The following is a 26,898-nucleotide window of genomic DNA, read 5'->3' as shown; positions in this document are numbered from 1 at the left end:
GAAGAGGACTGTTCCAAAGTTCTTTTCACTTTGACTTAGTTATATAATTCTGTAATGATTTTATGTAAAGTTATTTGAATCAGTGGTGTATAAATTATCAAATTCATATTCCTGATAATAAGACGAAGCTATTTTTAATATATCATGTGATTATATTTACTGAAAAATAAAGCAACTTTGTTTTTGTATGTCTATAAAAATTGCGCATTATTTTACCCATCATTCTGTACGAAAGACACGTATGACATCATCTACAGAGCAGACGCTCGAAAATGGAGGAAAATCGTGTTAATGTTATTGAAGCGAAGTTAACAGTAGATTTATAAATACAGCTTTAATTTTAAAGTGTGTGATTTTGAGTGATTCTCATTGTGTTTGTAGTACAGTCAGAGGTAAAAAAAAAAGCGTTATGGACATTGACAGTGATTTAGATGCAAATTTATTGCAACAGTTCAGTTGCATGGGTACAACTGACCGAGATATTTTGATTTCTCAGCTTCAAAAATTGTTAGGAAATCAGCTCAATCCTGCAGGGTGTGCTTTCTTCTTGGATATGAATAATTGGTAAGCAGATATGATGTTTTCATTATTTCTGTGGTTTTCTGCCATTGAAAATATAGTCTAGGATCATAGTGGCGACTGTTCGTGAATTGTACGTTTTGAAAGTACAACAACAAAAATTATAACGTAGGGCAGTCTTTCTATAAGTGGAGTAAAATTGAAGCTATTATTAGCTAGAGCGCTAATAATAGGATTTGTTTGTAAGAATGAAAATGAGAGACCTAACAGTAACACTGTGCCTTATTACACTGTTAATGTTAAAGTGTAAAAATTTAGGCTAATTAAAAAAGCAGTATCATATTAAAACATTAATTTGAATAAATGCTAGAAGATGGATTATTTTCTAAAAAACACAAAGTGAGTTTAGTTGTGATAAAGTAAAAATTCTCTAGAAAGGGTATAATGTTTAATAAACATATAAAAGAAGGACGTTCAGAAAAGGTTGTGTGTTTGTTTATTTAGAAGGGAAAAAATATAACACCTAATGTATGATAATATGTTAATTAACATTGTTAAAAATTAAACAGAAGGTAGAAACATATTACTTCACAAAAACAATTTAATTCCTTCAGCTAGGCTTTTAATTTTAATATTTATCAAGCCTCCTGCAAATCTATTTCATCTACTATATCTGGAGGTAATCCATTCCAAAAACTAACCACTAATTAAGAAATGATTGCATACATATTATTACCAAGGAAACAGTCTCCCTCTTTCACTAACACTTGTGTCTATCTATAAATTGTACAGGAAAAACAGTTTGAATGCATTTTTTGTGTTTGGAAAATTATATTTACAGAACACCTCCAGTGGAATAATTAGTCTTTTAGTTTGGAATATTTTTTCCTCTCTAACACCTTCAGTTACTTTTCAAAAACCTCTTGAAGGAAAAACTTTTAAAAATATTTTCTACTGGATGACTCATATTTGCAGTTTTATTTAATAGCTACCATTTTAGTGTAGCTTTGCATTTTTATAAAGCCATTTGAATCTCTGAGCGAGGAAGCATTTCTCCTTTAATTGTTTTAAATGAATTGGTGTCTTTTATTTCCAGTCAAAAATGGTGATAATTTTTTTATTCTCATTAATTTATTTACCATTATTGCAAAAACCACTTTGTCTATTAACTACCGTATCTTATTTAGCACTACTCACTAAATGTCAGGCAGCACCCATCAGCAATTCTTGGACTATACTTTATCACAAATAGCAGAACTTGATTGTCAGTGTCATAAATGTATTGCAATTACTGCTCAAAATGTTCAGGAAAAAATTTCTAGTTCTGTTTGCAGTTCAAATGTAGCTCATCAGTCTCGAAGATGAGTGCTTTACGCAGTGGGTCCTCTTAAGTAAAATAAACTAAAACACAAATAACAGTTGTATTGTCTCTTATTTTATTCATGAAATAATTATGGTTTTTATTGCCAGTGGTCAAACGGTGGTGGCATGTCTGTTAATAAACTTAATTTTTCTTTTAATTGGTTCAAGAGTTTATATTGGTTATCTTTTTGTTAGAAAATTGTCATCATTGAGCAACTCTGTTACAGAATAGTTACATTTTGTACTGATAAAATGTGTTTCAATAACTGGGATGATTTCACAAACACCCTCACATATGTATTTGTTTTGAAATAGGCAATTTATTAACTTTCTTCGTGTGGAATATATGGTCAGTTTATTTGAGAATAACAGGTAGTATTTTTACCATAGCTTTAATTAGTTCACTACAATAACATTTTAACACAACAACAAAAAAATAAAGTCCAGGTATTTGCCCATTTGTATTATGTTGCATATAATTTAAGAACATACAGAATCTGTCGGTCCAGCTCAGCTGTCCAATCCACTAGGCTAAACATTAAAGTGAAGATGAAATACTTGTAGCCATCCCTTATCATTATAATATTTAATAAGCATTCCCGTAAACTCTCATAAATTAATTGCATCTATCACACGTGAAGGCAATCTGTTCCAAATGTCAACCACTCTGTTAAAAAAATTAAGCCGTCTTAACTATAGATGGCTCATACACCATCAAAATATGTGTGTACCATAGTTGAACCATTCTCACTATGTGTGAAGAAGATTATTCATCAACACTATCAATTTACTGAACAATCTTAAACACTCCAGTCAGATCTTTTCTGACTCCTTTTGCACATTGGCTCCCATGTCTATTTTGTTGATACTTTTGAGGGTCCCACTGGTCATATTACAGTTACTTTTTTTTTTAGGAAGAGTGTATGTGTAGCCATTGTGTCCCATCTAACAAGTGGCCCTTTAAAAAGAAAATAGAACATGACTCACTGGTGGGTCATACAGGTCTTACTGGAATACTATCATGACCCACTGGTGGGTCATGTTAGAGCCAGCATGTTAAGAGAAAGTTTCAGAGATTTTTATCTTGTCTTTATTTAGCAATTTTTTATCACAATTATCATTCTAACAGACTTCCCATGAGCCTTTTTTTGTAAGATAACCACAGACTGAACACAACACTCCAAGTGAGGTGTAACCAGTGGCCTGTGCAATGAAATTATAACTTTGGTAGACATATTTTCAGTATTTTGTAAATGCAACTTAAAATTCTATTTGACTTACCATTTTTATAGGCTTAATGGATCATCTGGTTAGCTTAAGATACATCAACTAAAATATCACTGTTGAAATTATTCCTATCAAAAGTCTATTCATAGTTTGAATAATGAAAATCTACATGAAATAACTATCATTTATTATAATGAAAAGTCCTGCAGTTTATTTTTCCAACTTACAAAATGACATAAATCATTTTATAAAATAAAGCATCCTCATCACATCTGGTAAAGCCAAAAATTTTTATCATCAAATATGAACAATTTATTGATAGTTACTTCATCTGTTATTAATGTAAGTCAAAAAGAGTAAAAGTCATTACAGTGAGCCTTAAGGTACTCCATTTTGTGACATTAATCCAGTTTGAATGAATTCCGTTTGTAACCAGCTTTGGCTTGAGAAACATTTACTCACATCTGCTCAGTGAACAAGTGCTATCTCACACCTCTGATATGACAATGTTTGCACATGCCACAAACCTTAAATGAAGCTCCCACTCCTACATGTACAATTATTCTTCCTGAGACAGCCTATGATGCAATTATCATTAAACTATTGATCTTTATCAGTAGGAAAGCAACAGTCCCCATAAACACTAGCCTTTGAACAAAGACTCATTCTTTCATTGGCACTGCTTTGTTCAGATGCATGTTTTTGTAAACATTAATGACATTTCTACATATATTATTTTGAATTTTTATTACAAGAAAGGTAAGTTTTAAAATTTGCAGTTATAGCTTTCACTTGAATTATCTTCAGTTTGATTTTGTTTTGTAATCAGATTTGTAATTGTGGGACATATGTCCTGCTGTTTGTGATTAGGTTACTTTTAAGACTTCTGTTTAACCAGCTGTACGATTCATTAAATATTCTTCAATGTTATCATTAGTCCAACAACCTAAGCTTCTTTATTGTCATTATATCAAGCTAATCTTTAGTTTTAAAACAAAAACAGTAAAAAAAAAATGGTTTCATGGATCACTAGGATTATCCATTTATATTTCAACATTTCTTACTTTTCTTGATGTTCTGAAACTCTTGGGCAGGAGTCATCAAATACTTTAATGATGACTGGAAGCACACTGATAGTCAGTGTTATCACTGCCATTCTGCACTAGGTGGTTGTTTCTGTTTTCACCTCAGATCCAGAATACCCTATCTTTTGTTTCTTTTACTTCAGCTGAGTCTGCCCTATCTTTCAAAAAGTGTTTTTTCTAAAATTTGTCTCCATGTCTGCTTAGCATTTAGTTCCATCTTCCTGACAAGGATCAGGTAATCTTATCTGTGACATTTATTGTTTGAATTATGTAGTTATTTTGGCTGAATATCAGCCTATAAGCCTGTGATTGACCTCTGTATCAGATGTCAATAGTTGTCCAATCTAAAAAAAATTCCTGATGTTCTTCTGATTTGATTTTTAAGGTCAGATTGATAAGTTTGTTTTTTCTTTGAAAATACACAATGCATTCAAATGCCTTTGTCATAAAGATAAATGTGTATTTAGTATAGCTTTATTTGCCCTAAAATATCCTAGCATCACTCAAATGCTGTTATTTCTGGTACTCATAACTGTAACTAGGTTCAGCCTTTTCTGTACTGTTTTTGTTGCAGGGAGGTTTGTTATAGGGGTTGACATTTTGTTTGTTTATTCTTGTGGGAAAGAGAATACCTGTCAACTTTATCAGATAATCTCCCATCATGTTTGTCATTCCAATACTTCTCTCACTTTTCACTGGTGAAGTCCGTTGGACATATGGCATTCTGTTATGCAGACAACCTCTGGCATATTTGTTGCTTATTAGTTACATCCTACAGTGATTTCCTCTTTCCATTTGTCATTCTCCAGTGAGATGAGTATTGATTATCTAGTTATTGTTTTGTATTTTTCTTTACCAACAATGTTGTCACTTTTATGACGTAACTACATATGTAAACTATAAATGATGGAACCTGTTAAGTGGCTGTTGATGCCTCACAGGGAAGTATTTTATAAAATATCAAACTATAAGGCAGTTATGGGATTCAGTATTAAAGACATCTTTTCTTACTCCATGTCTGCTGTTAAGATGGGGTTTTCCATAAAATTGCTTTGGCAGAGTGTGTATCTTTTTCTCTTCCAGGCCATACCTCACATGGAAAAAACGATACTAGGTGTGTCTGTCCTCACAGTTAATTAGTGTTTGCTGAGATTAGTCCTGGTAGCCCAGTGCACAGGCTATCAGCATGGAAGCTTATGGATATGTGATGTTTCTTGTTTGGTTCAGATATTTTTGTGTTGTTCTTCCTTATTAAGATTTCTTTCTCTCTCATGTTTTTTTAGTGGAGTATTAGAGAACCCCTGCTTCTATAGCTTTTATCTTAAGGAAAAAAAGTGCCATTTTTACATCTTACATTGCAAAAATTTGAACTGGCTATATCTAGACCTGTTTAATTTCAGCCAAAGATGAGTTAAATTTCCTCTGTGCTATTATTAGTGTTGATTAACTGGAAACATTATATTTTGTTTATATAAAGTTTACAGTTAACTTTTAAAATATGAACTGAAACATCATGCAAAGTATTTTTAATTCAACCAAAATTGAAAAATAATGGATTTGTTTAAAATAAGGAATAAATGTTATGTATACAAGTTTGTAGAAAAATTCAACTGTGAATAAATTTACAGAACATATAAACTGTATATCAGATATGTTGGTCCTTTGATTATTGTGAAATATTTTTATAATTTAGTTAGAATGCTAGGAAGTTTGCTATATTGTAAATATGAAAACCCAAACAGACAAGAGTCATGGTAAGGCTGTGAAGAAGAAAAAAAAGAAACAAGTGTTACCAGTGTACAATTAAAAATATTGGTACCTAAAATCCTAATGTTATTATTTGCCCAATTATTTATGCTTTTCAGTGTTTTTAGGAGTAGTGGATTAACCTCTGAACTCATTACTGGTACTTAATAATTAATAATAATAACTGCTTCTTTAATGCCACTTAACTCTTGTTCATTTAACTCTTAAAGGAAAGTAAGGTAGCCAATTCTGCCTTGATTTTGCCCAGCAGTGTGAATTATGCAAAAGGGCAGTTACGCACAACCAGTATTATCTGTCCCAGAAGTGCAGAATAAAGACTGCATGTAGTCGAACAAATTTAGTTTGCTTACATCATATTATGGTTTCAGTTATGGACCAAGAGTTTGATTTGTCTGTGTGCATTGCTTTACACTTTTTTATTTTTTATTCACACTACTAAAGCCATCAGCATGATCCATTTTATACTATTATTAATTTATTTCTATGTGCCATAAGTACTTCAGATTAACGGAACAATTATATGTAGAGCTGAGTGATGAGTGGAATTTGCTAATTGTTTAATCATGTGACTCATTAACCATGAATTGTTGGATTAATTGAAAATAGTAATATTGGAAACACTAACTATGATCAGTTGGTTTTCTTGATGATAGTCAGTGTGGTCATAATTTAAATTGACTGATTATTTGTTGGGGCACAAATAGATTATGTTGACTAATTGAGTTAATTGTTCAGCTCTACAAGTATAGTTCCAGTTGACATCTAATTGGAAGAATAGAAGCCAATGCATAAAAATTATTTTTAATATGTTAATTAAATGGTTATTGTGGTACAAATAAAATTACTCCTCATATTACAAGATTATTGTTGTAGTAATTCATACAAGTCTTCCAAATGTTTGATCTTATTGTCAGCAAATAATACAAATTATTTGATATAAGCAAAGTGAAAAGCTTGGTTATTCTGATGTAATTATGTTTACTGAAGTTGTGCTAAACATTTCAAAAATATTAACCAAAACTTATTTGTGAATAATACAAATTATTTGATATAATCAAAGTGAAAGGCTTGGTTATGCAGATGAAATTATGTTTACTGAAGTTGTGCTAAACATTTAAAAAGTATTAAGGTAGATTATTTGTGAATAACACAAATTATTTGATATAATCAAAGTGAAAGGTTTGGTTATGCAGATGAAATTATGTTTACTAAAGTTGTGCTAAACACTTAAAAATATTATAGATAAATGCTTAACTACATGTACATTAAAAGTATATTTGCAGTTTGTACATTAGTACATTCATATTTCTTGTTATTTTATTTGCTTTTTCCATGTTTTATGGGATGTGTAAGCTGTTTGTTCAGTATTTAGATGTATTAAATGTGTAATTTATTTACAAGAAACTGTTTAAGACTTACTGAATAAGGTATGATTAAGAAACATTTCTTTTTTTTTTTTTTTGTAGAAGCTGATTTAATAGATCTCTGTGATTGGTGCAGTACGTTGTACATATGGATTGGATGTCATTTCATGTAGAGCTACAGAAAAGTAGTGTTGATATTTTAATATAAACAGAAATATCCAATAACATTTTTCTCCCCAATTTTTAATGCACTGAGTTTAATAAATCTTCCACTTTCTTTGTTTAGTTTAGTGCTTATTTTTAATTTATAGTCACAGATTGGGGAAGGGGGGTAGATAATGTGATATCAAAAACTAGAGTGTGATCCAAACATGACATGCAAATAGTCAGCAGCTGAGGAAAGTCCGTTATGCACATCAAAATATTTACTGATTTGTTTCAAATAACAGTGTAATAAGTCATATTACTATTTAAATTCATTGTCCAAAACAGAGACCTTGATTTTCATTTCTGTCATTTTGTATTTATAATTTCAATGCTTATGGTAATTAAACTCATTATTTCATTAGTTGTTTATGAAAGAACTAACATCTCATGCTCCTTGATCATGCAGTGTTATTTTTATAAAAGAAAAACTTATTGGTCAGTTATGATAACTGATTGGATGTTACAACTTATTTGACTAGCTGAATGAGTTGTCATTGGCACATTTTTGCAGTAGACCACGATCGTGAAAGCAGTAATTATTAGTGTAAAAATAAAATTAAGTTGTCCTATCATTGAATTAATTACATCAGTTAAGGGAATTAACAACATTAAAAGTAAAAAAAAATAACTGGTGTAACTTTCAGTGGTTTAGTGACACGTTTGTCACATGTACAGTGGTAAATTTTACTAAGTTTTAGTGGTGTAGTGACACGTTTGTCACACGTACAGTGGTAAATTTTACTGAGTAACTTTCAGTGGTTTAGTAACACATGTTTGTCACATGTACAGTGGTAAATTTTACTGAGTAACTTTCAGTGGTTTAGTGACACATGTTTGTCACATGTACAGTGGTAAATTTTACTGAGTAACTTTCAGTGGTTTAGTGACACGTTTGTCACACGTACAGTGGTAAATTTTACTAACTTTCAGTGGTGTAGTGACACGTTTGTCACACGTACAGTGGTAAATTTTACTGAGTAACTTTCAGTGGTTTAGTGACACGTTTGTCACACGTACAGTGGTAAATTTTACTGAGTAACTTTCAGTGGTGTAGTGACACGTTTGTCACACGTACAGTGGTAAATTTTACTGAGTAACTTTCAGTGGTTTAGTGACACATGTTTGTCACACGTACAGTAGTAAATTTTACTGAGTAACTTTCAGTGGTTTAGTGACACATGTTTGTCACACGTACAGTAGTAAATTTTACTGAGTAACTTTCAGTAGTTTAATGACATGTTTATCACATGTGCAGTGGTAAATTTTACTGATAAATAAGATCAGCAATAATGATGGTGGAGAAATAAGATATTGCATTTAAAGTTCTGAGCTAGATTGTGTGAAATTGACCTAAATTGAGTAATATGAATTCATTGGTGGTAAGTATAATAGTGAGATATCAAAAATAGATAAAGCACTAGCAACAACATTTTTTCTCACTTTTAAGAAAATGACAAAGATGAGATATGCAAGTCTCTGATATTAGATAGGTAAGTAGACATTAGGTTGATGCTTGTTTTCTAAAGTGGTTAATAAGAGTTGCCAAGCCAAAAATTATAAGCCAGTTAAGCTTTTTTATATACTAAAAATATTCTCAAAAATCTGATGTAAAAAGCTTTGCAAAATAATTTACTGAAATATGAAATTACAAGAAATAGCCAGCTTGGATTCACTGAAGAGAGATCTTTCTTTAATAACTTTTGAAAAGTTGTGCTTATCTGGATGTTGGAAAGTATGTGGATTTGGCTTGCTTAGTTGCAAAGCTTTTGATGAAGTGCCACACAAGAAGTTAACTGAGAAGATTGCATTAGAAGGTACTGGGAAAGATTAGCTAATTCAGTTGTAGGGTGATTGTATGAGAAACAACAAAAGAATATTGTTAATAAAACCCATTGAAACTATACTCTTGTTACTTGTGGAGTGTCTCAGCAGTCAATGCTTTGGCCCTTGTTTTATGTACATTAATGGTATTAGTAAAGTAATAAAGTTTTTTGATACCATTTAAACTGTTAGGTATCTCTACCTGTATTGAGAATTTAAAAATAGTATGCAATGGCTTGAATCACTTGTTAAGTTAGAAAAGTACTGGATAAATGACCCTTAGTGGTAGTAAGTAAGGTAATGAATGTGGTTTATCATGACTTGGACCATGGTATTTGTTTAATATACATGGTAGTCCCATTCAATCGGATGACCGGAGAATAGGATGTTGTAAAAGTGGTAGGTATGTTTTTCAAGCTATTGGGATGTGCTGTGTTGCTACTAATATGGCTGATAGACCTTGAGGGTTTATTTATAGACAATGATGATTACAAGTCAATAATGGAAGTTATTTCTCCATATAAATTGCTAGTTAAGCCTCACTTTGAATAGATGTATGGTTTTGGTTTTGTTTAAGAAAGAATAATTATTGGAAAAGGTTATTAGTAGATCTGCTTGGATATTATCATTCTTGACATTTATACAAACTTAAGGGTTTTTTTTCTAGACATTTCTGTTAAATGTAAATAAAATAATTACCATTATCTCTAGAATGTATCTTTATTACCTAACAAAGAATTCTGCAGATATAATCATGATTTTGGGGATAAAAGGACTTTTTCCCAGGGATAGATTAAGTTCTCGGTTAGTTTTCTCTTGCAGAAAGAAGGATAAGAAGTGATTATATATAAAAGTTATAAGGATATCTATAAGATTAATAGGGTCAAGGTGTCATTATTTATTTGTGCTGTGTTCTGAAGACAAGAAGAGACAAGGTTAAGTTTTGGAAAAGATGGGCCAGGCTCCAGTTAAAAGTTTTATTTTTGAACAAGTTGATTGAATTATAAAATTGCTGTCAGCAGCAATTTACATTTTAAGTGGGGAAAATCAATGCTTTTCTGAAAAATAAAGGGTTGGTGTGCAAGGACAAAACTTGTCTGTATTAGATGTTTATATGTCGTAAGCAGAAGTTTAAAATGTTTATTATAGAATAAAAAGTTAAATTCATTAAACTTTAGTAACTTGGTGAATCTTTATTTGTATTTTTAAATCTTATAATGAAACATTGTATCACTATGAGTCAATATTTTCCTTTATCCTTGTTTAAAAAATGTAAATCTGGTATGGAGAAAATACAACAAAGTTTCTGACTGAAGTGCACTTTAAATTTAAAACTACCAAACTGCTTTGAAAATATATAGATTGCTTTTTGTTTGAAATAGGTTCATGTATTCCATACTGTACTCAAAAAATGAACTACTATTGCTTTAATACTTACCTTGATAAGCAGCTTTATTTTCTGTATATATTTTTATGATCTAGCATTCTATAGAGAATGAGCCTTGTAAAGATATGTGAAATAAAATCTAATTTCAGTTTCTATACTATCCTGATTAATTTTGTAGGAATCTGCAGGCAGCTGTGTGTTCTTACTTTGACTTTGAAGCACCTCTAGATAAGCTTCCTTCCATGTCATTTGTGAAAGATGTAACCATAGGGGAAGGAGAAGCTGTTCCACCCAATACTAGATTTGTGAAAACTTGGAGAATCCAAAACCCAGGTAACACACACTTTTGAATGTACAGATGTTTATATTACCAATAGAAATTTAAATTTATTTGCATATAAAATATACTGTCAGACCAATTCCTGTATTTGTTTAAGGAGAATTTTGCCACTACAATGAATATCTCATAAAGCATGAAAATGTGTTAGAATATTGAAGAAAATTGTTCATCTTATTAACAAAGTTTATTTGTGGTACACGTATGCAAAATCTGCATTAAATATTATGAGAATTGTTAAAGTTAGTAATTACTCTTTGCACACCTTGTAGTATTACATAGAGCTTTGTATTATGCAGGTTAAGGTCACTGGTCTTTAATAAAAGGGAAAGACAATTTGAATGAAAGTATTATTAATTTCTGACTTACAAGATTTGTGAAAAACAAAAGACCACAGTAAGTTTCTTTAACCTGTTCACTGCCAAGTATTTCTGCTGCTATGGCAACTCTGAATCAAGTTCAAAATACAACTCTAAAGCTTCTTCATTTTGTAATTTTTATCTTGACGCCATTTTGGATCGAAAGTGAAACAATTTGTAAGTAGGTCAAATGCATTCATGCTGCTGATGCCTAGTGTTGAAGTTAGGTATTAATGAGAACGAAATAACTTGTCCATGGCACTGTGTCACTGATCGGCTTGGACGAGTTATCTCGTCTAAGGCACTGAACAGGTTAAAATTACATTTAAGATGTAAATGTTGAAAGACAAATCCAGTGAGTTCATTAATGATTAAATTTAACCATAACATATGGTTATAAGCTAACATTTAGTCTTTAGTTATTCCATAAGTAAGTTATACTATACTCTATACATGTAAAAATGGCTGGTATGGGTTGAGAAAATTTTTTATATAGAGGAGCGAACAACATTTCAATAATGGTGGATGTAAAAACAAGATATTAAGCTATACTGGTACAGATAAGTAGATGACATGATTGCAGGATTCACATCTGCAGAACACGCATTTAATTTTTTCAATCACATTAACTCTATACATCTTAACATTAACTTCACATGTGGACAGGAAGAAAGCAATCAAATATCATTTCTTGATCTCAAAATTACAAGAACCGATGCATAATTTAAAACCCAAATCCACTGGAAAATCACTCATACTGGACTATACATTCCTTGGGATTCAGCACATGTAACAGAACAAAACTCAACATACTAAGAAACCAAATAAACACAGCCATAAAACTATGCTCACCAGATAAAATTAACGACGAATTAGACAAAATAAAACAACACTTCATCAACATCAATAAGTTTTCTCTACAAACTATAGAAAACATTATACACACACACCTAGATAAAAAGCAAAATCAACTAACAAAAGTAAATATATCCCACGAATTAAAAAATCATGAAACCATATACTGCTGCATACCATATATTCCCAACATCAGCAGAAAATTAACCAACATTTGGCAAAAACTAGTAACAAAATATGACATTCCAGTTAATACCAACTTTATTCAAAAACCAGGCACAAAACTAAGGTCTATACTATGTAATAACTACACTGACAAACACAACACCAACATTATTTATAAAATACAATGTGATAACTGCCACAACTTCTATATTGGAGAAACAAATAGAAAAATGAAAACCAGATTCAAAGAACACAAAAAGTCACCTTCACACGTTTTCGAACACTGCCAGTCAAATAAACACAACATAACCATAGAAAACACTCAAATACTAAGTGAAGAAACAAACATAAACAAATGCAAAATTAAAGAAGCCTTACATATACAACAACTCAAGCCCAAAATAAACCAATATAAAGTAACACCTTTATACCTATATTAATAAATATAATCAAACATCTAAGCATGCTCTCTACACAACTGCCTTCAGACATGTGGTCAGTTACCTCTTTCTTTGTTTGGGAACCTGACGATTGAAGAAGGTTGAAACGTTGTTTACTCCTTTACGTAGTTCTTTCTCTACCCATACCAGCCATTTTTTACATATATATTTTTCTCTACAAGTGGGTTTTCTCGTCATCACGGATCATACTATACTCTTTCTTTAATGTAATATTCTTTAACAGCATGGGTTAGAATGTTTACTTCACATATATCTTTCTTATTTTTGATGATAATATTTTAGTATAAAGATCATTTTATATTGTTAGCATACATAGATTTAGGAGTAACCTAAATGTATCACTTGGCTGTACATCATAATATATTGTTGGTTTTACTGTCAAAATTGTTATTAACAGGGAGAGTAACCAACTGATCAAACAACACATTTTTAGGCTATATTTTTATTTTTTCAACATCATAATTTGTTTGTTAGGTAGAACTAGCTACTGGTTTTGATGATGTCATGCTGAATGTTTTTTACCATACAATTTAAAAGAACTATTGAAGAAGAAGTGGATATTATCTTGATGAAAATATAATCTCAACTGTTGAAGATGGTGGCCATAAGGTCAAGCAGCAAGAGTCAAGGATTATGCAAGATGATGAAGTTATTAAGGCAAGATTTGAAGGAATGATGCAGAAAAATAAAAAAAAAAGGTCATGGAGAAATTGACACAAAAATAAAATGAGGTCAAGGTAAAAAGAGACAGAAATTAAAGTGACAGCAGGAATAGAGAGACAGAAGCTTAGAAGAAAGAGGTGTACTCTTTTAAACAACAGCTGATAATAAAAATTAATCTGATCAAGGATTAGCTCAATGAAACTATTGGAAGTGTGTAGAGATATTACAACACTAGGAATGAACAGGCATGGAAATGCTGTATTGACAAGAAATACAAAAAAACAGACAAACCACAGATGAAACAGAAAAAGAACACCACCAACAGAATAAGTAAACTGAAAAGTGAATTATTAACTGCAGGGACTAAACTGGCCATGCCTATTTTTTGCATTGCCTTATGATTTCCAACCAGAAATACTACTACTCAGTAGAATTTAGCTTAGTCAAAGAAACTCAACTAATGAGGTATCAGAAAGACTGGAATTAGTTGAATTTATGAGGCAAAGTTCAGCTGGAAATACTCCATTTACCATTGAATGGGAACTTGTTTGATCTGCACATATTACCACTACTGTTGTACCACCTATTACTCAAGAACCTTCATGGATTACCCCAACCATGATACTACCAAATCCAATTACAGAATTGACCAACAGAGGCATATTGCTAGGAACTGAAGATAAAGGTCTAGGACTATATGACATAAGAACTATAAAATATATCAGGAAGAGGTAACTGTTATAATTGTGGAAAGCCAAAACTACCACTTTCAACATATGAAATCTGTGTAAGTTTAATGTTGTGACAAATGTATATTTTAACTAGGTTTTGTCATCATCAGGTATTTTATCAGAATGTTGTATATTTGTTACAGTGTTAAACTTGTAATGAAGTTTCTTTCAGGGGTGAAGGTAGGTGTGTGTAAATGAGCTAAATCCAAAGTGACAGATTTTGCATTATATGTATTGAAATAACTTAAGACTTTATTGTTTGACTTAACTACTATGCTGAATCTGGAGAAGCTCATTATGTGTTTCACTGATGTAGAAACTGATACCATTGATCGTTAAACTATTATTAAAGTTCTGCAGCATGAAAATGACACTGCACAAAATTGTAATTTCATGTTAACTTTATCCTTTTTGTCTTTGTCTGCAACAAAAACATGAATTTATTCTTCTCAAAAGTCAAATCTAACATGCAGCATATCTTCTGATATTAGGTAACCAACATTACATGATAAATATCATTTTGGTTTTTCAGGAGATGATCAGTGGCCTCCAGGCTGTTGTCTGAGGTTTACTAATGGTCATCGTCTTGGTTGTGAAGATCGAGTTTTAGTTGAACCACTGAAGCCTAAAGAAGCAGCTGATGTTTCTATAGAGATGCTAAGTCCAGACCGGCCAGGTATATACCAAGGCCAGTGGAGGATGAGTACAGCAACTGGACAGTACTTTGGAGGTAAGCTGTGATTATTATTTTATTCAAAATTGGTCTAATTTTTAGAAATTTCTTTTGCATTTCCATTATTTTCACATGTGACTTCTCGTAATGTTGTACATAGTTTGCTAGACTTGCATTTTCAGAAATGTTTTGTTGCTAGTCGAGTATGTGTAGACTTTTAACCTGTAATTTTTAAATAACTAATATCAATACATTAGCATGACCTTATCAAATACATGTATTACTTAAAAAATGTTTTTTAACAAGCAAACTCTGATTCAGTGACAATGGAAATGGTATGGTGTTTTATAGAAATCATATCCAATGCTTATTTTATCTTTACGGAAACCTGAAGGAATGTACATTATTTTACAAGAAATCCAGAGGTGTATGTTAATTTATAATTGGGTAGTATATAAAGGGGTTAGTACTAGTTTTTATCTCTAGAGTTCAGGGATTTTTATTTTTACCCTTTTACAAACAATGATCATGGCATTCTTTTAATACATTATCTTCAAAACAACTCACTGTTCCCTATTTTAATACATTATCTTCAAAACAACGCTCACTGTTCCCTATTTTAATACATTATCTTCAAAACACTCACTGTTCCCTATTTTAATACATTATCTTCAAAACACTCACTGTTCCCTATTTTAATACATTATCTTCAAAACAACGCTCACTGTTCCCTATTTTAATACATTATCTTCAAAACACTCACTGTTCCCTATTTTAATACATTATCTTCAAAACACTCACTGTTCCCTATTTTAATACATTATCTTCAAAACACTCACTGTTCCCTATTTTAATACATTATCTTCAAAACACTCTCTGTTTCCTATTTTAATACATTGTCTTCAAAACAACGCTCACTGTTCCCTATTTTAATACATTGTCTTCAAAACAACACTCACTGTTCCCTATTTTAATACATTGTCTTCAAAACAACGCTCACTGTTCCTCCCTATCTTCAAAACAACGCTCACTGTTCCCTGAATACATTATCTTCAAAACAACGCTCACTGTTCCCTATTTTAATACATTATCTTCAAAACAACGCTCACTGTTCCCTATTTTAATACATTATCTTCAAAACACTCACTGTTCCCTATTTTAATACATTATCTTCAAAACTGTTCAATTTTAATACATTATCTTCAAAACAACGCTCACTGTTCCCTATTTTAATACATTATCTTCAAAACAACGCACTCACTGTTCCAAAACACTCATTTTAATACATTATCTTCAAAACACTCACTGTTCCCTATTTTAATACATTATCTTCAAAACACTCACTGTTCCCTATTTTAATACATTATCTTCAAAACAACACTCACTGTTCCCTATTTTAATACATTATCTTCAAAACAACACTCACTGTTCCCTATTTTAATACATTATCTTCAAAACAATGCTCACTGTTTCCTATTTTAATACATTGTCTTCAAAACAACGCTCACTGTTCCCTATTTTAATACATTATCTTCAAAACAACACTCACTGTTCCCTATTTTAATACATTGTCTTCAAAACAACGCTCACTGTTTCCTGTTTTAATACATTATCTTCAAAACACTCATTGTTCCCTATTTAAATTTGTTGAGACCATAAGGTATGATTTTTTCCCTTAATAATACATGCTGCTATAAGTTACTTCAGTTTTCTGTAAAACAAAATTCACAAATAAACATCTAGCACATTAGTACAAATGAGTGTTAGTGACCAATAACTAAATATTATGTTCTGTTTATAAAGTCTGGCATGTCAGAGGAGTTAAAAATGTTTATCTTTAGTGTATAATTAGAAAAATGTGTAGTATGGTATTTGCAGTGCTATATAAAAAAAACAAATCCAACATTTTAACAATTTTCAAGTGTACAAAAATTAAATTAATCTAGCTTTATTGATATGGCATAGTTTGATGGAGTTATAAAGTGTATGACCATGGAATACATGATACAAGTAGTTAGTAAGTGTGAACGTCCATATCAGTCAAAACCAAAAACTGACATCTTGGGGATAAAACTTTAAAGTGGTTAAATAGATAAAAATGCCACTTATGTTTGAAAGTACACAGGTTATTACATTTCTTTTCTGATCATTTTTTTGTTGATTCTGTGTGTTTTTAAATATCGTTTATCAGTTATTATAATTTGAATTACTTTGCTGACTATATAAAATATGAGAAGCCTCAGAAACTCCAGAGTAACAGAAAAATATCATTCTTTTGTTTGTTTGAGTTCATGTTCTTTTCATGTGCTGTTTAGAGCACAAGAAATAAATGTCATTTATGCTTTAGTTATTTCTTTTAACATACCTACACATGATTTGAGATATTTTTTTTAAACAAATAAGCAGAAAAAATATTGTATTTTAATACAGTGAAAATATTATTAGGCAACAGTTTTATAATGGTGCACAAATTTTGTTCCTGGATAGAATGTGTTATTTCTTAATTACTTGTGTTGTAAAAGTACTGGATAATGAAATTTAGAAATTAACCTATTTTCTATGTAAAAATGGGCAAATTTGCACATTTTCATTTACATAAGGTCTGAATAAAACAACATATGAATCAAGATTTACATGTATTTGTACTTTAGGCATAAGCAAATGGGAAATAACACTTTCTGTCCAGGAACAAGAAAAAGTAAAAATTTTGTTACATAGTGTGATTTATGTAAGCCACTTACTAATGCTATGTTTTCTTCATGAATTTCTTTCATTTATTCAAGATGCCTATTACATAATATTGGAGTAATGTTTGTCATACTGCATACTTTTAGGGAGGTGTTTTTTCTTGTTTAGTTTTTGTTTTAAAAATTGTTTTATTTTAGTTGGTCTTATGATATAATAAATAATTACTTGTTTTCTACATGAGAATGAACACATTAAAACTAATTTATTTCAAATAAACTGAAATATCCATGTTGTTTTAATCTACTAGAACTTCTAATCACTCATTAATTTGCTCAATATTGAGATGTTATTGTCAGTTTCAGATCTTGATTATGTGTAGGATTTTTATACAGCTTTTAAAGATAGGAATTCATTCCGTGAATAGTGTTGAGCTTGCAAAATGTTTATTTTGTGTAACAAGTAAAAACACCTCTCATTAAGCACTTTAAAATTTGTTCAAAAAAGGGTTGTAGTTTTACTTGTGTTTAAAGCTTAGTACTTAAAAATAACCTTGCTTTAAGAAATATTTACTATGGTCAGTTTTACTGTTTCCTTCACAGAAGTAATTTGGGTAATAGTCACAGTGGCAGAAGGCGGACTTCTCGGTGTAACTCAACAAATGGATGCTTTTCACCAACTAGGTCAACCTCCACGTAGTGCCCCTATCCCCACTAATCCTTTTGCAACAACTGAAAGGAAGTATCCATTCAGCAGTATGTATCCATAAGTTTGTCTGATCAGTTCTGACTGTTAAAGCTTTTCATTGTTTTGTAGTAAACAACTATTAGAAGGAGCTGCCATTCTTCATGTAACTTTCTGGAACAGTTAATTATTTTATAATAGCTAAGTTTGTGATAAAGTTCCCATGCACAAGCTTGTTAGTTTTATAGGGTTTTTTTCCTCTCTCAACTTCTTTGTAGAAGACTAATAAACATAGTTTTATGTAACATTCAGTTGTGTTAATATTGTATCTAAGATAGTGATACGGCTAAATGTAGCCTAAGGTTACACTTATTAGTCTTATGAAAGAGTCATTAATATAACAGTTTCTGAGATACAAAGCAAGAGAAATAAAGGCTTTGAGGTATAGCTTAAACTTACATAAAATTTAAGTGTATTATGTCACATTAGTGTATATAACAGTCAGCATATATTTTTAAATGAATATTAAGATATCCTTTGGCCCAAAAAAACAAAGTTCATGAATTGGTTTCACACTTTGTAACAGAAATATATAATAAAGTGTGTAATCTTATTGAATTACTTTTGTTATGAATAAATGAAACAATCGGGAATTCCAGAGAATTGTTTGAAGTTTTTTTGTTTGTTCAGTGTTTCAGCTTTCCACCTTTATCAGGAGCTTAGTTTCTGTAGTGAACTAAGACCGTTATATTTTAAAATAAAACGGGAATATTTTGCATGTTATTTCTATAAGTACAAAGTTTGTGGTATTTAATGTGATAGATGTCTTTTAGTTCAACAGAATTTAGCATTAATTTACTTTTTGAATCCTAAACTATTGTAGATAAAAATGTATAATCTATGTAACATAGTATAAAACCAGTAATAGTTTGAAAGTATAATTGATACAGTTCCATGGGTTATTCAACTAAAACTAAATAAATTAATCCTACATTAAAAATAATTGTCTTTAGACTTCATATAATGAAACTAGTAAACATTGTCATGACAATATGTTTTAGATAATTTATAATTCTGTAAAAACAAGTCCATGCCCATCTTAAAAAATCTTACAACTTTTGACATCAGTCCTAGTAATGTCACTATATCACTTTGCAAAAATTACAGTGATTCATAAGATGGAAACCAAGTTATTATAAGTACCAAAGTCACAATAATATGGAAACTAATGTTTAATTACAGAAATTTTGAGCTATCTTTGCAGTTCCAAAATTATTGTGACAAACCTACAAAAATTAACAACTTGATGGGAAAAAAAAAACTAAGGTTTTAGACAAGTTGTTGATACAGATTGAGTTTAGAAAGATGTTCATAACATTCAGTAGAGGCTAGAAGAAACAATAGAAACATGCTGAGAAAACAATAAATCAAATGCATAAAATTATATTATACTTGGTAGGGTTTAAGTGACACATGCTTATAGACATGATTTTGTTTCCTTTTCACAGTGCTGTCCTGTTTAGATAGTTATTTGAAGTTAAATGAGTCCTATTTGTGAACTTAGGCTAATGACTTAATATTGTTACATGTTTTTAGAATGTTATTGTTCCATGTTTAGTAATTGCTGACAAACACAGTTAAATCAGGAAGTTACTCAAAAATCAATAGTATTGTGGGTGAACAAGTGTCAGAAAATATTAACTTGCCATAAGTTTGTTTGTTTTTTATTAAAGATATCATAATGGTAGCATTTTGATTAGTTGTTTATTTTTATAAGTTGTCACACTAATTGATGTTCCAAGGTAGTTGAACTACTTGGCCAGTTCTAATAATTTAATAATGTTGTTGTTTGAAATTCCTTTATAAAAACATATTTGTAATCTGTTGAAAGGTACGTAAATTTAAAGTCTAAAATAGGGTTAATTTGGTTGTCTATCCATTACTAATTTTAGTTGTTTTTGTTTACAGTTATTTGTATAGAGATATTGTGTAATGAGTTAGTGACAGCAGTGTATTAATGTTTAATATTTGGAACATTCATTAAAGTTTTACTCCTTGTAGGAAAACATATTTTCACTCATTCAATTTCAGTTTTGGTGTTAAAAAATTCTGTAAAATATGTTTATAAGGAATGGATAGAGAATATATCGTTTAGCTGTCTGACTATCAAATATAAAACATTTTACAGTTGCTTTCAATCATATACAGTCTGTTTTCATAACCTGATGTTACTGCTAATTGTTTGAGTAACAGGCTTTTGATATGTATTAATTGTTACAGCATGTAGTTTATCGGTATAAAACTATGTATCTTGCATTACACCAGTTTATTTTTGTCTTGAACTGTAATGTATATTTTTATGTATATTCACATTTCAGCCTCACCACAACACCCCCAACAAGAGGGAGGAGTCTTCCCTCAAACTGTCAATGGATATTCTTGTAGTTCTCCTAGCTCAGTATCTCCATCAAGGTTCATGTACACTTGCTCTAATAGTCTCCCATCATCTCCTGTTAGAAGGCCATTATTTGAGGTAAGCATGCATTCTTTAAAATGATGCCTACCACACTGTTAACTACCGTAAGGTACTGTTTTTAGAAATTAGATTTCTTGTACGTACCAGTACCATGATGTTAATAGTGTGGTGCAAATATGTTTAGTTTCACAGTATTTTGCCTTTGAGAAGTTACTATTAACCATAAAAAACTGGGATTATATATTTAATGATAACCTCTACTGCTGACACTATAGCACATTAGGTTAGGAAAGTATTCAGCATCTCAGTAGAGATTTGCTTAAAAGACTGAAATACAATAACAGATATTTTCAATGAAATAAAAAGTCACCTGAAGTGTATTTAAAAATAATATTTATTATTTATTTGAATACAGGATGTGTTTCCATTTTTTAAGTACTTAGAAATAGTTAAATAAACATTTTAAAACTTTTATATGTTGAAAGATTTGTGTATATTTTGTTGAACTTGCACATATTTTATTTTATACAAATCAGAGAGGAGTGTAGTGTATATTAAATTTAAAATTAGGGAAGGTTTATTTTAAAAATATTTTTAAATATGTATCTTTTATTTTCAAATGGTAAAAACATTAACTCTGTGAGGGTTGTGAGGTTTTTATTGTTTTATATTAAGATGATTTGAACTTGCATGTTTTCTGACATCATGAATAATTTTGTGATGAATGATATAAAATCATGCTTGTTTATAAAACAATACTAACAATGTTGCACTTTTCTCTTAAATGTGGTTGTAGCCAGCAAAGAATATTTATAAGATTAAACTGAAGCAATGTAATGTTGTAATTATTGACAGGCACAATTTTTTGTTTTCTCAATGTATTGATGTTAATCTCTGTTTTGAAAGGTAGCCTGTCTTAGTGGGGTAAATGTTAAATTAGACTTCTAGCAACATTGGTTTTGAGTATGTTGATGACAATAATAAAAACGAAATATCTCACATTAAATATTTTAAAATTTAAACTACCTATTTGAGAACAGAATTGCAATCTGTTGATGCAGGACTTAGAAGACAAAAAGGCACATATTTTTTAATTCAATGTCCTTTGTGAAGACTTTCACTGAAGTATTCTAGAAAAAGCTTTGAAACGGGCTGATGAAGACTGATCAGTCTTAAGACATGAATTATAATTTTCTATTTAACCATTTTTAAGACATTTCATTGTAACTGTAGAATAAGAAGAAAGGTTTTATTTTTATGAGAATACATGTGTTTATTCTGTACTAAAATAGAAGAGAGATTAACCTGTTCAGTGCCGTAGATGAGATAACTTGTCCAAGCCGATCGGTAACACAGTGCCATGGATGAGTTATTGTTTCATGTTTTGTATGTATTTCTTCATTTTGTGTACTACTATAAGTTTAGTTTAGAAAAAAAATAGTATTTGTTGCTTATTTCCTTTGTTTTAAAAATTACTCAATTTTGCTGAAAAAAAAACAGCTTAGGAGCTGCTGTAGCAGCTGAAATACTTGGCAGTCAACAGGTTAAAAAGTATTTTTGTATGTGTATATGTGTATTTGCATGTCTGTCCTAAAATATTTAGTTAAAATCTTATGCCAAAAATACATTGTACTTTCTTTTTGTTTTTTTAATGGCATACTGACTTAAATGTTTTTCCTCTTCTATATTATGTTTGTGTTTTTGAAAGAAACACTCAGCTTTCTAAATAATTAAATATAGTCTTCTATTTGAATTGAATGTTTAATGTTTTAGTGGCAGGTGAAATATATCTAAAACCTGGAAAATAACCATAATACATTTTTGCTTTCAGACATCGTCCACAATACCCCAACTGTCTTCTTCCTTACCATCATCTCAGAAACAAAGCAGCAGTGAAAGTGGTTCAGAAGATATGATGTTATAGAGTTATTTAAAACTATTTTATGATTGTCATTGTTTTATTTGTGTATGGGTGTGTTTTAAACTTCCTAAACAGAAGTTGACAGATTTTGACAGCACACTTAATTCTTTTCTGTCTGCTCATTTTTTGTTTTATGTCTCTTAAACTATGAGGTTACAGTATATATATGTTGTTTATACACATATGAGGAAAACAGTTGATACTCGTGAGGAATACAGTTGATATTCATTCATAACTTGAAAACATAAAAATTTAATAACTGGTGACAGTACGTGACATAAATAGGGTTGTAAGGACTGTATATATATGTAAAAAATTCCCTTAGAGACAGAAACAGACAGCTAATGAATTATTTTCAGTGAAATGCAGATACTATAAACTTGCAGAATGGTTTTTCTTGTGTGTGAGGAAATTACTAAATAAATTGTGAATCTTCAAATACATGTTTTATAATGTGTAACATATGCTTTACTCCAACACTCACTTATGTTTTATGTATGTTTATAGTTTTGCTGTGATTTTGAACTGTAAAATCTAAAAAACAGTTTTATTTTAAAATAGTTTTATGCATTGAAAGTGAGGCTCTTGAATGATCTCGTACCTCGATAATTATGTTTGTGAATGGATTTAATAAAAAAGGATCATGAGAAAAGATTCAGTCACTAGTTTGGAGTATATGTGAGTAAAATAGTCACATGAAATTTGGGGGACGATTTTTTTTGAGAAACAGAAACATGCTATTAAATCATCACCTGTTTGACGTAACGTCAAAGTACGAATTTTTTATTTATATCTGTCAAAATGATGAAATTTCACTCTTGTAGTGAGGGGGGGAATGTATGAGATTAATTAGATGTAGCTCAAAGTGGAATCATAAAATTAATGTAATCCTTAGATGTATGTCTACATTGATAGCTGTTTAGAATAATTTTCAAATCATGTACTGTTCATTAGTTATTTACGAACAGATTCTTGCTTATTTTATATGGTAGCACTTGAATCGTCCAAGCTTTTTAAAACAACTATTTATCGCTTGAAGATGTTTACTTTGAGAACTAGTCTGCAGTTATATCAGAAAGTGGTTAAAATTTTCATTTAGTTACAACAGTATATTTACTAGTAAGATGTACAAATATTTCGTTACTTGAATATATAGATTTGTCTCTTGAATTTACAGTTTTTAAATAATTGATTTATAGTATAGTGTCTACATACCAAATTCCTACTATAGACTATTTTAGTGACAATATTCCTGAATTTCTATCTTCATTAACAAAAGAAAACTAAACATGTGGTATGCCTCATTTTTTCTTCAAAATCTTGGAAAATATATATTTCAAAGCAATGAATTTTCAACTAGTTGGTGATGCTGATTTCATTCTAAGATAGTCTATACATATTATCAGATCACTTGCTTAAGGAAATTGATTCTGTATGTTTATAATTGCTGCTACCAGAGTTTAAGTTGCAGTTAGCATTGATATCAAAATCCAATGTTTTCCAGCACTTGTTTCAATAACCAGTATTCACTCTCATTCTGCTTTTCTTTCTTAGTATCATCAAATGATATAACCCACAGAAATAACAGATGTCAGCAGCTTTAAGCTTATGTTAATTTACCAAACACAAGGTGATAATTTCAGCAAATATTGCAATATATTAATAAAAGTCTTAACTAGAACTTTCAGATTTTCAGTGTAGTATTGTCTCTTATACTGTAGTAAATATTTGTGGATAAAGAGTGAAAAGAACCTGTGTTGTTACATCTATGGGTAGTTCTGTCTCGTAAAACTTGTTTCCTGCATCTAAGAGAAATTGTCCTTTTTTCGATCCTTTGCTAAATATATTAGACTATGATGAAGCACTGTACCATTGAGTATTTCTAAAGATAAAAGAAGGTATTAACATAATGTTTTTCAACAGTACCATCTGTGATGAAAATAGTTCATTAACTTAACCATTGGTTAATAAAAACAAGTTCCTGTATGACAAGGAACAAAAGGCTTGATACAAGTGATAAATTCGGCAGAGATCTCTACTGAAAGTAAGTTATAAAAATAAAAGCACTTTTTTTTAAAGATCTCTACTGATTTGCTAAAAAAAGTATTGAGAGATCAAGCTTTGTATCAACTTGAGCAGTTTCAAATTTTACTGATAATTAATATTCTTCATTGCAAGCCGAGGTGAAAAAGCTTTTCTCAGAACCTATTAACTACCAGCGGTTAATATACGTGACTAACATTACGCCCCTTCTGTTGATGAGTGATTGCCGTTTCTCGTATTTATTGTTATTCTTTTGTTGAACTCAATGCTTATCAAAATATGACATTTTTTAGTTTAATTTCATTTTGATGTATACACTTGAGGCTGTTTTATGATTTGAATGCTTAAAACTAATGTTTCACATATCAACTACTAGAGACTTCATCAGTAGACTGTCAGAAAGTTATATATTAACAAATCTTTTTGAATGGTGAAAACTACCAATTGAATATATTTTTGAATAGTTATAAGTTATTGGAATGTATTGTTATGCAGCTGCTAAACTTTGATTTTGTGTACTTTTGTCTGTTTGCTTATGCTGAGAATCTTTTCTAACATTTCAGTGTTTAGCATTCTGTTCTTAGCAATTTCAGGAATTCTTAAATGTTAAGTAATAAAAACTGTCAAAATTACTTTTCTCTTACCACATTTCAAAAGTTTTGTAATTATTTATTTCTCCAAACAAATTGTTTTAGAAACAATTTCATGTACCCTTAACCTATTAATGCTTTTAAAGACGTGATGAAAAAACTATATGGGAATCTTTAAGTGAACCATATATACCACTAGAACACTACTTGAACTCGGATATTTAACTCGCAGAATATAACATTGAAATATGAAACTTTCAGGCTTCTAGCACACTGAGCTATGAAAAGAGTAGGCTTTAGGAGGTGTTAAATGCACAATGTAGCTCTAAGTGGGGTTGAATTAAACTGATTCTTCATTGTAATAATAAATGATCATAAACAGTTGGAAATGAATATTTTCTTAACTGGAGTTATTGAAATGAATTATGAAAATGACAATTAAGTGACATATGAAACATTAAGTTACCATGTTTACTTTATAAAGTCATGAATTGTTACAATATGATAACAAAATTACTTTTCTAAATATAATAGTTTGGAAACCAGAATTGTTATTTAGTTCTTTTCACCAAAAGATTTCTTGAAATCAACTTTTTTTACACCAACTAAGATTAGTGTGTGCTTTAAGCTGCATCAGTAGCAGACTTGGAAACATGTAATAACAATATGTGCATGTCTAAATACATCACTACAAACTCTTGTCAATTTTTCAAGTCACTGCAAGCACATTAGTGCTTTAAAAATTCTTAAGTTTTTCATAAAAGAAAAAAGTGATTTTAACTTGTAAAAGTAGAAACTTTTGGAAATATGGTACTTGATAAACATTGTTTGTTTTGAATTTTGTGCAAAGCTACTCAAGGGCTATCTGTCCCTAATTTAGCAGTGTAAGACTAGAGGGAAGGCAGCTAGTCATCACCACCCACTGCCAACTCTTTGGCTACTCTTTTACCAACGAATAGTGGGATTGACCGTCACATTATAATGCCCCCACGGCTGAAAGGGCAACCATGTTGGGTGAGACTACGATTCAAACCCGCGACCCTCGGATTACGAGTCGAAGATAAAAGACAAGTACAGCTATGGAAAAGGTACTTCACATTTGTTCTGTCATTACTTTGAGAGCCCCCTGCTAGTACAGCAGAAAGTCTACAGATTTACAACACTAAAATCAGGGGTTTTGATGGACTCAGCTAATAAAAACATACACTATTTTGAGAGCAGCGTTCTTCTTGAAGCAATGTTTGTGCACAGGGTTAAACATCTAAAGGTTAATCTGCTATTTCTAATTATTTTTCTTTAAGGTCCAATTAAATTAGCTTTGAAGAGAATGAGGGCAACAAAAATGTCCCTTAAACAAACTGGAAGGAAATTTGTATGAGTGATTCTTGTATGGAATCATTAAATACTTTCATGGAAACTTAAGGCTCTTAAGTTACATATTAGCTTGAAAACATAAGGATAAAGTTGCATGTATCCTAAAGGGTATATAAATTGTCATAATGTGAATATTTCTTCA

The 26,898-nt window shown here is 30.5% G+C and overlaps 1 protein-coding gene across 1 annotated transcript; it reads left to right on the top strand.

Moving 5' to 3' along the window:
• Positions 1–25,448, top strand: LOC143228910 (protein ILRUN-like). The gene is made up of 6 exons (XM_076460356.1): positions 1–564; positions 10,918–11,072; positions 14,843–15,040; positions 18,271–18,423; positions 20,731–20,885; positions 22,660–25,448. The coding sequence occupies exons 1-6, from the start codon at positions 410–412 to the stop codon at positions 22,750–22,752; spliced, it is 909 nt and encodes a 302-aa protein (XP_076316471.1). The 5' UTR covers positions 1–409; the 3' UTR covers positions 22,753–25,448.
• Positions 25,449–26,898: the final 1,450 nt, after the last annotated feature.

Source organism: Tachypleus tridentatus, chromosome 10, assembly GCF_004210375.1.
Source record: "Tachypleus tridentatus isolate NWPU-2018 chromosome 10, ASM421037v1, whole genome shotgun sequence".
NCBI classification, from domain to species: domain Eukaryota; kingdom Metazoa; phylum Arthropoda; class Merostomata; order Xiphosura; family Limulidae; genus Tachypleus; species Tachypleus tridentatus.
This window is presented reverse-complemented; position numbering and strand designations above follow the sequence as displayed.

What these genes read in the sequence shown, in the direction of transcription:
- LOC143228910 (XM_076460356.1), top strand. Translation starts at nt 410, where the DNA reads ATGGACATTGACAGTGATTTAGATGCAAATTTATTGCAACAGTTCAGT. An exon ending in TTGGAGAATCCAAAACCCAG is followed by an intron (nt 11,073 to 14,842) that starts GTAACACACACT and finishes TTGGTTTTTCAG; the next exon opens with GAGATGATCAGTGGCCTCCA. An exon ending in AAGGAAGTATCCATTCAGCA is followed by an intron (nt 18,424 to 20,730) that starts GTATGTATCCAT and finishes TTCACATTTCAG; the next exon opens with CCTCACCACAACACCCCCAA.